This window comes from Anomaloglossus baeobatrachus, chromosome 1 (genome assembly GCF_048569485.1).
Source record: "Anomaloglossus baeobatrachus isolate aAnoBae1 chromosome 1, aAnoBae1.hap1, whole genome shotgun sequence".
In the NCBI taxonomy this organism is placed as follows: Eukaryota; Metazoa; Chordata; class Amphibia; order Anura; family Aromobatidae; genus Anomaloglossus; species Anomaloglossus baeobatrachus.
Window position 1 is genome coordinate 503391211 of NC_134353.1, and position 14949 is coordinate 503406159.

The 14949-nt window shown below is 43.1% G+C and overlaps 1 protein-coding gene across 2 annotated transcripts in view; it reads left to right on the top strand.

Moving 5' to 3' along the window:
• FRMPD1 (FERM and PDZ domain containing 1) overlaps nucleotides 1–14949 on the top strand; it is a 294156-nt gene that overhangs the window by 264107 nt on the left and 15100 nt on the right. Inside the window, exons 11-12 of one of the 2 annotated variants that reach the window (XM_075315875.1) lie at nucleotides 9002–9128; nucleotides 12726–12821. In XM_075315875.1, coding sequence (XP_075171990.1) covers nucleotides 9002–9128; nucleotides 12726–12821 — 223 coding nt within the window. The remainder of the gene's footprint in view (nucleotides 1–9001; nucleotides 9129–12725; nucleotides 12822–14949) is intronic. The other variant, XM_075315884.1, reaches the window with a different exon arrangement.

A 14949-nucleotide genomic window follows, 5' to 3' on the forward strand; every position in this document is an offset into this window, starting at 1 on the left:
GTCTGCTTGGCCATAGCGTGACACATGGCCAGAATTAACCAATGCCATGCTGAGGGCCATTAAGACACGTCAAAAGTTGAAAATCATTTTTTTGAAAAATATGAATAAAACGTTTAGGAAAGGGAAGCCTGTAGAATTTAATGTTTACAATCCTGCATGCAGTCAATGTCCAGCAGGAACCATCCCGAGACACACTGCATGCATAGTTGTGAAATTACCACAAGGACCAGCATTAACAGGGACCCCTAAAAGAGAATATTTAACATTTGTACAGTAATTGACAAACATCAAAGTACAGTTCCAGGACCAAGAATTTTGCAGAACATCATATAAAGAAATAGGCAGAACCAATGTCCTTTGATATAAATCCGTAGAATAATTTATTACGATGATGGTAAAGAAGTCCAAAAAGAGGCAAACAGGAAGAGTACCCCATTAGAGCTTATAGACCAGGCAAATCCCAAGGTCCTGAAAAAATCCATATGCATGGATCCTTAACCCCAAGGAGGGGGAGAGGAAGGGGGGGGGGTTGTTCGACAGTAATTGTCTGCGTTGAGCCATAGGCCAGGAGACGCATATGCAGAATGGGAAACGAATGCTAAATAGATGAAGGGGAGAACCAACAGCAACAGCCACAAAGGAGATCCTAAGGCCAACAGTTCCAGCTGTAACAGATGTTGCAGAAGGCTCCAGGGGATCCATGCTGACAAGGAAGGTTCTAAAGGAACATCAAGATTCCAGCACTTGGGAGACACTCCATGGGGCTAGGACGTCCGAGGTGCCCAAAGAGAAACTCTATAGGCATATAAGGAGAGTCATAGTTATGTATACATATATTATACACATATGGCAATCGTTATCGTAATGTCCAGACACCAAAAGGATGACTAAAGGTGGTCTAGACCATAAAAATCACAGAATTCCCTTGTGTGTGTTAATCAAGAAGTTGTAGATTATTATTTTTATTATGCTCTTATTCCAAGATGAAATGGAACATATACATATGTACGATGTACTAACCAAGGAATCCTGTGAACAGCAACTCCTCATTGAGGCCTGCAGGGGAAACAGAGTGCAGGTTAAAAATCCATTTGGATTCCTGTTGTAACAACCATTTAGAACACGTGCCTCCCCTGCCATTACCAAAGTATTTCTGCAACCCAAAACCACGTATGTTCGATGTGCTGCTCCGATGGTGTGCCATAAAATGGTTAGCAACTGGGGTAATAGATTTGTTATCTAAATCACCCCTACATTTTTTTTTGTTTCTAACTTTTGTTCCTCTTGATTTATCATTTTAATCTCTGCAGCCGCTTTACCTGCAGCTCAAGCAAACTTGACTTTTTCCTGTGCTTGTTTGCTGAATATTATAGTCAGAGCTGGCACTGCCCGGCCTCACTGTCAAGCCCCGCCCTCTGCACACTCATTGGCTGTCAGTAGCCTGCCAAGCACTGACCTCTCATCACTCCAGCATTGGAAATAACTTGAGAGTTCCTGCTTCTCTCATCTGTGACAGCACAATCACCTCACATCGCATCCACAATCGTGACAGATAGAGATGTTACATGGTCCTCACCTCTTACAGATAAATGAATACTGTGTAATTAAGACAATATATAGCATCTAATGTGAGTCTATAGTAGAGCCTCCTGATGAAAAGGTTTGCCTTGAAACGTGCGTCAAGGTTCTGAGGGTTTCTTTGACCTTATACTAGGCAAGTATGGTACAGTAATTTATGCTACATTTAACTAAGAGCCTCTGTTATAAAGCGATTGATTTAGTCGTGTTTGGTGGTAGTGGATATTCACGTCCAGCCCGAGTAGACAAGTCAGTGAATGGGCTGTGTCTTTCCTCCCTATCAACCCCTTGTACTCCTTATAAACTCCATAGCTATAATCTAATATCATTTCTAAGGGGGAATCTATATGTATGTAGATGAGATCCCTCCTATATAGGTTTTACAGATTTATATGAGAGTTGAATTTGTTCTTTTGGGGATTGAATATTTATATACAGAGGCTATTATATGTATTTATTGATGTAATATCTATTTATTAATATAATATATGTATCAGTGCTGCTTTCTAATATTGGTGAAAGGGCAGAGGTGATGTTTTAATGATATAAACTTTTGATATATTTTCTTTATGAACTAAGTATAACCTCCTTCTGCTCTCCTAACCAATAATATTTTTTTCGGGTCAAAGATCCCCTTAGTCTATGTGTTTTTTCTGGTGATGTTTTTCTTGATGTTGTGATGTTTTTAATGATTTGGAGTAAATAAATGTTTTTTAAAAAAATATTTTTTTGTAAAATAAAACTATTTTGATACAATATACTCTGATTTCTGTTTGCTTGTTGATGATATAGTAGATATGTGTTCGGTGTGTGCGTATATATATATAATATATATCTATCTACTATATAAATCTGAGTGTGTATATATGTGTGTGTATATGTGTGTGTGTGTATGTATGTATATGTTTGTGTATGTATGTGTATGTGTGTGTGTGTGTGTATGTATGTATGTATGTGTGTGCATGTATGTATGTATGTGTGTGTATGTATGTATGTGTGTGTGTGTACAGTGGGGAAAAAAGTATTTAGTCAGCCACCAATTGTGCAAGTTCTCCCATTTCAAAAGATGGGAGAGGCCTGTAATTGGCATCATAGGTAGACCACAACTATGAGACACAAAATGAGAAAACAAATCCAGAAAATCACCTTGTCTGATTTGGCAAGATTTTTTTTTGCAAATTATGGTGGAAAAGAAGCATTTAGCCAACTAAAAACATGCACGATTTCTGGCTCTCACAGACCTGTAACTTCTTCTTTAAGAGGCTCCTCTGTCCTCCACTCATTACCTGTAGTAATGGCTCCTGTTTGAACTTATCAGTGTAAAAAACACCTGTCCACAACCTCAAACAGTCACACTCCAAACTCCATTATGGTGAAGACCAAAGAGCTGTTGAAAGACATCACAAACAAAATTGTAGGTCTGCACCAGGCTGGGAAGACTGAATGTGCAATAGGTAAGTAGTTTAGTGTGATGAAATCAACTGTGGGAGCAATACTAAGAAAATGGAAGACATACAAGACCACTTATAATCTCCCTCGATCTGGGGCTCCACGCAAGATCTCAACCTATGGGGTCAAAATGATCAAAAGAAAGGTGAGAAAAAATCCCAGAACCACACGGGGGGATCTAGTGAATGATCTGCATTGAGCTGGGACCACCATAACAATGGCTACCATCAGTAATACACTAATACACTATGCCACCAGGGACTCAGATCATGCAGTGCCAGACGTGTTCCCCTGCTTAAGTCAGTACAGCCGGGCCTGTCTGAAGTTTGCTAGAAAGCATTTGGATTATCCAGAAGAGTATTGGGAGAATGTCCTATGGTATGAGGCAACCAAAGTAAAACTGTGTGGTATGGTAGAAACACAACTGGTCGTGTTTGGAGGGTACAGAATCCTGAGTTGCATCCAAAGAACACCATACCTACTGTGAAGCATGGGGGTGGCAACATCATGCTTTGGGGTTGTTTCTCTGCAAAGGGACCTGGAGGACTGATTCATGTACATGAGAGAATGAATGGGGCCACGTATCATGAGATTTTGAGTGCAAACCTCCTTTCATCAGCATGGACATTGAAGATGAAGCGTGGATGGGTCTTTTAGCAGGATAATGATCCCAAGCACACTACCAGGGCAATGAAGGAGTGGCTTCGTAAGAAGTATATGAAGGTCCTGGAGTGGCCTAGCCAGTCTCCAGGTCTCAACCCCATTGAAAACCTTTGGAGGGAGTTGAAATTTCGTGGTGCCCAGTGACAGGCCCAAAACATCACTACTCTAGAGGAGATTTGCATGGAGGAATAGGCCAACATACCACCAACATTCTGTGCCAACCTTATGAAGACTTACAGAAAATGTTTGACCTCTGTCATTGCCAACAAAGGATATATAACAAAATATTGAGATGAACTTTTGCTATTGACCAAATACTTATTTTCCACCATAATTTTTAAAAAAAATCTTGCCAAATCAGACTACGTGATTTTCTTTATTTGTTTTTTTCATTTTGTCTCTCATAGTTGTGGTCTACCTATGATGTAAATTACAGACCTCTCTCATCTTTTTAAGCTTGAGAACTTGCACAATTGGTGGCTGACTAAATACTTTTTTCCCCCATTGTATGTATGTATGTATGTATGTACACTACAGTTCAAAAGTTTTGGGTCACTCAGACAATTTTGTCTTTTCCACAAAAAAATCATACTTTTATTTATCAAATGAGTTGCATGATGAATAGAAAATATAGTCCAGACATTGACTAGGTTAGAAATAATGATTTTTACTTGAAAAAATAATTTTCTCCTTCAAACTTTGCTTTCATCAAAGAATGCTTCTTTGCAGCAATTACAGCTTTGCAGACCTTTGGCATTCTAGCTGTTGATTTGCTGAGGTAATCTGGAGATATTTCTCCCCGTGCTTCCAGAAGCCCCTCCCACAAGTTGGATTGGCTTGATGGGCACTTTTTGCATACCATACAGTCAAGCTGCTCCCACAACAGCTCAATTGGGTTGAGATCTGATGACTGGGTTGGCTATTCCATTACAGATAGAATGCCATCTGCCTGCTTCTTCCCTAAATAGTTCATGCATAATTTGGAGGTGTGCTTTGGGTCATTGTCCTGTTGTAGGATGAAATTGGCTCCAATCAAGCGCTGTCCACAGGGTATGGCATGGCGTTAAAAAATGGAGTGATAGCCTTCCTTATTGAAAATCCCTTTTACCTTGTACAAATTTCCCACGTTACCAGCACCAAAACAACACCAGACCATCACATTACCTCCACCATGCTTGACAGATGGCGTCAGCCACTCTTCCAGCATCTTTTCAGTTGTTCTGCATCTCACAAATGTTCTTCTGTGTGATCCAAACACCTCAAACTTCGATTCATCTGTCCATAACACTTTTTTCCAATCTTCCTCTGTCTAATGTCTGTGTTCTTTTGTCCATATTAATATTTTCCTTTTATTATTTTATTCCTTTGCCACTCTGCCCTGAAGGCCAGCATCCCGGAGTCGCCTCTTCAATGTAGACGTTGACAGTGGCGTTTTGCGAGTACTATTTAATGAAGCTGCCAGTTGAGGACCTGTGAGGCATCGATTTCTCAAACTAGAGACTCTAATGTACTTGTCTTGCTGCTCAGTTGTGCAGCGGGGCCTCCCACGTCTCTTTCTACTCTAGTTAGAGCCTGTTTGTTGTCTTCTCTGAAGGGAGTAGCACACAGCGTTGTAGGAAATCTTCAGTTTCTTGGCAATTTCTCGCATAGAGTAGCCTTTATTTCTAAGAACAAAAATAGACTGTTGAGTTTCACATGAAAGTTCTCTTTCTGGCCATTTTGATAGTTTAAAGGAACCAACAAATGTAATGCTCCAGATTCTCAACTAGCTCAAAGGAAGGTCAGTTTTTTAGCTTCTCTAATCAGCAAAACTGTTTTCAGCTGTGCGAATATACTTGCACAAGGGTTTTCAAAGGATTTCTAAACATCCATTAGCCTTCTAACACAGTTAGCAAACACAATGTACCATTAGAACATTGGAGTGGTGGTTGTTGGAAATGGGCCTCTATACACCTATGTAGATATTGCATTCAAAACCATACGTTTGCAGCTAGAATAGTCATTTATCACATTAACAATAATAAGGAAATATCTAAGTTACCCTAAACATTGAACTGTATATAAGTGTATGTGTTATGTGTATGTATGTGTATGTATACGTATGTATGTATTTCCACTAAAGCAATCCGCACTGTCGCATTTATAATCACAAACTTTTGCACAGCCGCCTCATGTGACTCAGGGAACGCCATAGACTATGTTTTGAGGGGAAAATTTAACCACGCGCTTTAGTTATTCGCCAAAAACACTACTTACATTAAAGTCAATGGAGCTGGGTGCTACAGGTCATTAATAAGAGCTTTTTTTTATTGCTATAGGCAACGAAGGACATTCTTAGTATAAGAATCTTATATGTGAGGTAATATAATTTCAGTGGAGAGACAGACAGAGAGACAGGCAGGGAGACAAACAGAGAAACAGATGGAGAGCGAGACAGAGAGAAACAGAGACAGACAGAGAGATGGAGAGAGGGACAGACAGACGGAGAGAGAGACAGACTGACAGAATGGGAGAGTGCGTAAGTGACACTTAATTACTATCCCGTGCAACACGGGGCACTGCAGCTATATATATATATACAGTATATACAGTGGGTACGGAAAGTATTAAGAATATACATTTTTCAATCTTTGTTTCATTGCAGTCATTTCGTAAATTCAAAAAAGTTCATTTTTTTTCTCATTAATGAACACTCTGCACCTCATCATGACAAAATAAACCCCTAGAAATGTAGAAATGTTTGCAATTTTTTTAAGCAAGAAAAACTGAAATATCAAATGTTCATAAGTATTCAGACCCTTTGCTCAGACACTCATATTTAAGTCACCTGCTGTCCATTTCCTTGTGATCCTCCTTGAAATTGTTCTACTCCTTCATTGGAGTTCAGCTGTGTTTAATTAAATTGATAGGACTTGATTTGCAAAAGGCGCACACCTGTCTATATAAGACCTCACAGCTCACAGTGCATGTCAGACTAAATGAGAATCATGTGGTCAAAAGAAACTGACCAAGGAGCTCAGAGACAGAATTGTGGCAAGGCACAGATCTCGCCAAGGTTACAAAAGAATTTCTGCACTACTCAAGGTTTTTAAGAGCAGAGTGGCCTCCATAATCCTTAAATGGAAGACGTTTGGTACCACCAGAACTCTTCCTAGAACTGGCAGTCCAGCCAAACTGAGCAATTGTGGGAGAAGAGCATTGGTGAGAGAGGTAAAGAAGAACCCAAGATCACTGTGGCTGAGCTCCAAAGATGCAGTAGGGAGAAAGTTCCACAAAGTCAACTATCACCGCAGCTCTCCACCAGTTAGGCCTTTATGGCAGAGTGGCCCGACGGAAGCCTCTCCTCAGTGCAAGACATATGAAAACCCGCATAGAGTTTGCAAAAATCCTCATGAAGGACTCCCAGACTATGAAAAATAAGATTCTCTGGTCTGATGAGACGAAGATAGACATTTTTGGTGATAATTCTAAGCGTATGTGTGGGAAAAAACAGTCACTGCTCATTACATGCCCAATACAATCCCAGCAGTGAAACATGATGGTGGCAGCATCATGCTATGGGGGTGTTTTTCAGCTGCAGGGACAGGATGACTGGTTGCAATTGAAGGAAAGATGAATGCGGACAAGTACAGAGATATCCTGGAAGAAAACCTCTTCCAGAGTGCCCTTAACCTCAGACTTGGCCGAAGGCTCACTTGCCAACAAGACAATGACCCTAAGCACACAACTAAAATAACAAAGGAGTGGCTTCAAAACAACTGTGTGACCATTCTTGACTGGCCCAGCCAAATCTCTGACCTATACCAAATTGAGAATCTCTGGAGAGACATGAAAATGGCAGTCCACCTACGTTCACCATCCAACCTGATGGAACTGGAGAGGATCTGCAAGGAAGAATGGCAGAGGATCCCCAAATTCAGGTGTGAAAAACTTGTTACATCATTCCCAAGAAGACTCATGGCTGGACTAGCTCAAAAGGGTGCTTCTACTCAATACTGATCAAAGGGTCTGAATACTTATGACCATGTGATATTTCAGTTTCTCTTGTTTAAAAAATGTGCAAAAATTTCTACATTTCTGGAGGGGGTTTCTGTCAAGATGAGGTGTAGAGTGTACATTAATGAGATAGAAATGAAGTTTCTTGAATTTACCAAATGGCTGCAATAAAACAAGGAGTGAAAAATTTAAAGGGGCCTGAATACTTTCCATATCCACTTATATATATATATACATGCACACATACTGTACATACAAGAATACCTCAGTTCCCGCAATGTCCTCTTACCTGCTTCTTGTGGACTGCAGGCACCTAGATCCCTCGATGATCTCAGTCAGTGCAGAGGTCGCAACTGTTGTCATTAGCGCTTTACTTCAATTGAATGATTTGTGGCGCCGGCAACAGCAGCGGCTCCATGTACCGGCCACAACCACTGAGGGGTCTATGTGTCTGTAGTGACGCACATCCGGCCGCGTTAGCGATGTCGTTGCGTGTGACACCTATTAGCGATTTTGAATCGTCGCAAAAACATTCAAAATCGCTAATCGGTGACATGCCCCCCTCTTCCCAATTATCGTTGCTGCTGCAGTAGCGATGTTGTTTCTCGTTCCTGCGGCAGCACACATCGCTACGTGTGACGCCGCAGGAACGAGGAATCTCACCTTACCTGCATTCCGCCAGCAATGAGGAAGGAAGGAGGTGGGCAGGATGTTCGTCCCGCTCATCTCCGCCCCTCCGCTTTGATTGGGCGGCCGCTTAGTGATGTCGCTGTGACGCTGAACGAACCGCCCCTTAGAAAGGAGGCGGTCCGCCGGTCACAGCGACGTCGCAGAGCAGGTATGTGCGTGTGACGCTGCCGTAGCGATAATGTTCGCTACAGCAGCGGTCACCACATATCAGCCGTACAATGGGGTCGGGTGCTATCACGCTGGACAACGATAGCATCGGCTAGCGATGTCACAGCGTGTAAAGTTCGCTTTAGTTTACTGGGTGCAGCAGTTGTGACAAATCAGAGATAGCAGCAGAACTCAGAAAGCTGCCCACACCAGGTTCTCTATGTACAATGTCTATAGGGCGTGGTTGGACTAGTGTAGTCCAGGCAATGATAATCCCAGGTGATAAAACCTTCACTACAAGTGAACAACACTGTTTTATTTCCTGCTGTCTTTAGATTGCATATCAAAAACCTGCTGACAAATTCCTGATGTCAGATTTCAGTGGTGAAAGTAAATCCACAACGCTGGAGTGGTGCTTTAACAAGTAAAATATAGAGATTTTTTTCATGTTCATATATTTGTTTTTTCCTCTTACTAGGAAAGACTGGGGGATAGATAACTTTTTATCTCCAACATTACTTCGGAACATGAGAGGGAAGGACATAAAGAAGGCAATCAGCTTTCATATGAAGAGGAACCAATGCATCCTTGAACCAAGACAAAAGGTGAACAAGAATGTTGTCAAGGATTATAGCTGGGTATATATTATGCATGTGATAAGTGCATGTGCTTTTAGTTTTTTCTTTGTCAGCACACCGACCTAGAGAGTCTCACTGATCTATACACACATCAGCTTTAAAGGGGTTGTCCACTACTTTTATATTGATGGTATGGAGCCCCACATTACCTTCAGGTGAAGGTCGCCGCAGGGCTTGGAAATCTCCTGGTCACAGGTAGGTTAACTTCAATGAGGGATTCGTGATGCCACTCTCGGTATTTGCGGTCAGGGGTGACCGCCACTGCAGTAGGGGGGCGCCTGGGGTTGATGTTAGATTCAGTCAGTTGTTGTAGCCTCCCGAGAGTGAGGCTGGCCCCAGGGCCCGATGTAAGTGTGTAGTACCACAGGTCGCAGAAGAACTCACACACAAAACAGCAATGTCTTTCAGGGTTTTTACTCACTTTCAGGTGGCAGGGGTGAGTTAACCTGGGCGATGCTATGGTGGACCAGGAGGAACCAGGTATCTCTTCGGCTGATGTAGGGGTGACTGCTGACTCACCTTCCTAGCCCTTCTTGTTTTGAGGTGACCCCGACTTGAAGTCTTGCTGGGATCACCCAGGGAAGTTGCATACGCCATTCTCCCCTTTCTGGCCCGTTTGCGGGCAGCGTGGACCAAGTAATTCTGGCTGCTTGTCGTCTGTCACTTATGGGCCCCCTCGTTGCTGCTGTAGCTGCGGACTCTGTGTAGGTTGGTGAGGCACATAAAGGGCTCACACCAGCAGGTTTGGCAGGCCAGCTGAATGGGCCCCTGCTCTGGGGACCTGTTTCCCTGTGCGGGCTGGGTCTACTGACAGTCCCCTTACTCACCCACCTCTGCAACTGTCTAGGTGGATTTCAGGGAGCACTAAACAGTAGCCCTTCTCCACCGCCAGCAGCCACGAACGGTGCAGTGTCTGGAAGGGCCCTGCTCCTCTGTTCTGCCCTCCAGACGCGTCTCTACACCTCCTGCTCCTTCGGCTGCCTCTGCACAACTCCTTGTTCCCAGTGACACCACCAACCACTAGCTGGGAGGCGAGGGCCACACCCCCTCCCTGAGTCTGCTCAGGGGTCCCCTCTAGCTATGTTCCTGGTTACTAGTGTTCTGTGTGTCCACACCCTAGTCAGCCTCTGGGATTACCTGTGTTGTACTGACCCAGCATGTGTGCAGTACTCAGTGGTGCTTGACCAGGTCAGGGGCGCCACATTGGCATATCCTTAGGATAGGTCATCAATGTCTGATTAGTCAGGAACCAACACACCACACTCCTGCCGATCAGCTGTTTTCGGTCACGGCGGCGGTAGCAGGCAGCCGGCAATGCTCAGTTCTGGCACTGGTCCATCTTCTGATAGCGGCCAAGGCCCGGTATTGGAACTGAGCATTTCCTGCTGCCGCCACCAGCATCGGAAACAGGGGATCGAAGAGGCTGCGGGGTGTCAGACCCCGGTCAATCAGACATTGATGACCTATCCTAACGATAGGCCATCAATGTAAAAGTAGTTGACAACCCCTTTAAAAATGTATTCATGTGTTCAGTCCATGAGACTCGAAACATATCTTATTCTCATCAGTTTTGCAGATCAGAGTCAACGATTAATGTCTACAGGCATCTGTACAAGACCTCATTCACACATCAGTATTTTTGATCAGTATTTGTATGCCAAAAACTGGAGTGTCTCCAAAACACAGAACAGGTGTCAAACACAGCCAAGTAGAGTTCCTGACAGAAGTTCTGTCGCTTATCCATGTTATGTAAATAAAACGTATAACCTGACTTTAAATTCATCTATTGGTTTCATAAATTACTCTTTTGAAAGCTGAAACCCTCCCAAATTTGGTTTAGGTTATGAAAATAAAGTTGCTGCAAAGCTGAAATATTGATCATTTAATGAACACAGAAAGGTCAGATTTTGGGAAGACAAAAGTTTTGTCGCCTTGTCATATAATGCACCCAATCCTAGTTTACCTCCTCACCTGTGCTCACTAAATGATCTGTTAATTAGTGGGTGTGTATAAAAAGAAACCCAGCATCCCAGACCTTCAGTTGAACTGCAACTTGACCTCTGACAACATGCCAAAAATCCACCCTGCGACCGAAGCCTTGATTATCAAGAGGCTGAAGAACAGATCCACTGCAGAGGTGCCTGGCACCTTTAACGTGTCTCAGCATCAAGTACAAAGAATTAAAAAAAGATTTGACAAGACTGGAGATGTTTTTGAGATGCCCAGCAGACCCCGCAAGACAACTGCTCAGGAGGAACTTTTGTTGGTTAGAAAATCCAAAGCCAGCCTCTCTTCCACTGCAGCAGAGCTCCAAGAGGCCTGGTCACCTCAAGTCCCTGTGTCAACTAGAACAGTTTGTAGGATTCTGTCTCGAAATGGCCTCCATGGTCGAATCAGTGCCCAGAAGCCAGCACTAAACAAAAGGCAATTAAAAAACCATGTGACATTTGCCAAGTTCCAAAGCCTGCTAAAAAGATGGACGCTGGAAAAGTGGCAGAAGGTGGCTTTCTCTGATAAATCTTCAGTTGAATTACACCACAGCCACTGCAAATACTGCGGGAGACCTACTGGAGCCTGTATGGATCCAGAAAACAGTTAAGTTTGATGGTGGAAAGATCATGGTCAGGGGTTACATTTAGTATGAGGGTGTGCGAAACATTTGAAAGGTGGAAAGCAATATCAATAGCCTAAAATATCAAGAAGTATTAGCTACTTCGTACATTCCCAATCATAAAAGGGGTCAAATTCTGGAGCAGGATGGTGCTTCATCTCATACATCCATCTCTACAACAAAGTTCCTCCTGCCAAAGAAGATCAAGGTGCTTAAGGACTGGCCAGCCCAGTCACCAGACATGAACATCATTAAGCATGTTTGGGGTAGGATGAAAGAGGAAGCTTGGAAGACAAAACCAAAGAATCTAGATGAACTCTGGGAGGCATGTAAGACTGCATTCTTTGCTATTCCTTATGACTTCATCAATAAATTGTATGAATCATTGTTGAACCGCATGGATGCAGTACTTCAAGCTCATGGAAGTCACACAAAATATTAAATATGGCTCTAATAGCACCACAACTTCATTCACCAAAGTTATGCAACATATCTTTGTATTAGAAGTTAATTATTTGTTTGAATTTCACATTACCTTCGGTGGGCGACAAAACTTTGTCTTGCCAAAATCTGACCTTTCTTTGTTCAATAAATGATCAATATTTCAGCTTTGCAGCAACTTTATTTTCATTACCTAAACCAAATTTGGGAGGGTTTCAGCTTTCAAAAGAGTAATTTATGAAACCAATGGATGAATTTAAAGTCAGGTTATAAGCTTTTATTTACATAACATGGCTAAGCAACAGAATTTCTGTCAGGGACTGTACATAGAAAACAGCCTTAAAATAAGGTGCAATTTAAAGTATGAAAAGCAGGTGAAAAACACCAAAAACTAGACAACAGGGACAAATGCAATAATGAATTGGTCCCTTGTATTTTATATCCAGATTAATTTTAATATTCCATAATTCCCTTGTGACATAACACAGCAGGCTAATTTTTCTCTATTTCAGCAGCCGATATCTGCAGCTCAGGTGCGATTGCAATATTTAAAGATTCTCGGAGACTTAAAGACTTACGGTGGAAAAATATTCAGTGCTACACTAATGGTATGTATTCAACATATACATGTATTATTGTTTTTGAAAATTACATAAAAAAATAAATTACGGGTTATCCTTCATAAGATTACTGTATTAATAAACGTCATGTGTAGAGATGGGTGAACCCGCAAATGTTCGGGTTCGGCAAGTCCAGTAGGACTTGGAAAAAAAAGGTCCGGTTTAGGACCGGACTTAAACATGAGCATGAGCATGGATGCTGAACCCCATATAGATCTATGGGGATTGAACATGTAAGGGTAAGGGGCTGTAAAAGGAAGAAATATGGGAATTAGAGCAGGACAGTTATATTTAACGAGTCTCTGTGTGGCTGTCATACTGCTTCCAGGTCCACTCATTAGCTCCCATGCATATTCACTGCTTCCCCCGCCCACCCTCTATGACAGTTTCTGTGATTGGTTGCAGTCATACTGCCGGCTTGTCGGCGACTGTGATTGGTTGTGGAGTGTAAAAATAAATAAATGATTGGATAAAATGGAGTAGGGTCCCTCCAAATCACAGCTGTCATTAACCCTTTATATTTTCTCGATTGCAAACTACACCAGGTCACTCGGGATAAACCGGAATTGGCACATCTAATGGATACGACAATTCCAGGGCGGCTGCGAGCTGCTATTGTTAGGCTGGTGGAGGTCCAATAACCATGCCTGAGAATTCCAGCCCCTAATTTAAAAAAAGCTGCATGGTTTCCCTCGTATGTTGATACACAGCCAAGATGGGGCACACAGCTGGGGGCTGCAGTCTGTATCTGACTACTTTATGTGCAATGGGTATCAAAATATGGGGAATCCTACATCAGTTTTTCCAATTGATTATTTATTTTTATGTTCCACAACCAATTACAGAGCCCGTCACTCTGATTACAACCAATCACAGACACTGTCACAGAATTTGGGTAATTATGCATGCGAGTTAATTATGGAACCCGAAAGCAGTGTGACAGCTGCTCAGAGACTAGGTGTTACGTCGCCGCCGGAGTCTGCTCCAGCGACTTCTGCTCCGATCGCCAGGTGACGCCGTGTTCCTGCCGTGGATGGTGCTGGTGATGGGAGAGGAGTCAATGCCAGCGGCAACGGTGGGCGCAGGCTCCGATCATCCACTGGGCTGCGTTAGCTTGGGATCTGCAGTACCGCTGGCTGACTGTGGGTGGCATGTGGCTTCCAGCTGAAGTTGCCAGCGTTCAGCTACAGCCAATGGGAAGACACCACACCCTTCTTAGTCCCCCTCCTGTCACATGACCACTGCCAGAGATAGTTCTGATTTTCCTAGCTCCTGTTACGTCCTATTCTGTTTTGTGATTCCTGTGTGCTGACTTCTGCATGTTTTCTGACTACCCACCTGCCTACTGTTTCTGTACTTCGCTGCCCGATCCCGATTTGACCTCTGCTACGTTTGCTGACTACGTCATTGCCTGCCGATTCTGTCCCTGTTCCGCAATTCCTGGTTTTACCCTGCCTGACTACTATTCTCATCGGACTGCAGCCTTCCACAGGTAGTGATCACCAGATCCCTGTGTAATTCCAAATCCCTGTAGAGGGGTTAAAGGGTTTCAGGGTTCTGGGGGTCCTGCTTGGTGAGTGGCTTCGCTCTAGCCTCCCCATTACAGCCCATCTGAGTCTGTGGATCTAGGCAGGCGTTACACTAGGTAAGTATAATTATCATGTTTCAATCTCTATTTTACTTCATTTTAATTTCTTAAAATTTTTATCCGGGTGGCTGAACCGGAGCAGTAACACTAACTTCCTTGAGAAGTCCATGTCACGCAACAAGCACGGCAAGCGCGTTCAGACCAACCGAGATCTGACGCACAACAAAAAACCACACCTAAACAACACCACAGACAAGAGGGAAACACCAGGGACACAATAACAACAGTGGGCCCTGGTACTAGTGAGAGGGTAGGTGGGCACCTCCTAACCTCACCTGCAGATGTCTCTACTCTGCTAGCCAGTCCCTATACAGTCTCTGCAACTGTCATCGAGCAGCACCCAGGGTCCCTCTGAAAACCCTTTAGATGCCATGACTAGTGAGAGACGGGTGAGGTTCACTAGACCCATCACTGCACTAAAGAGACAAAAGGGTAAGAGAGGCAAATAGGGAATAAAGAACCAAAATG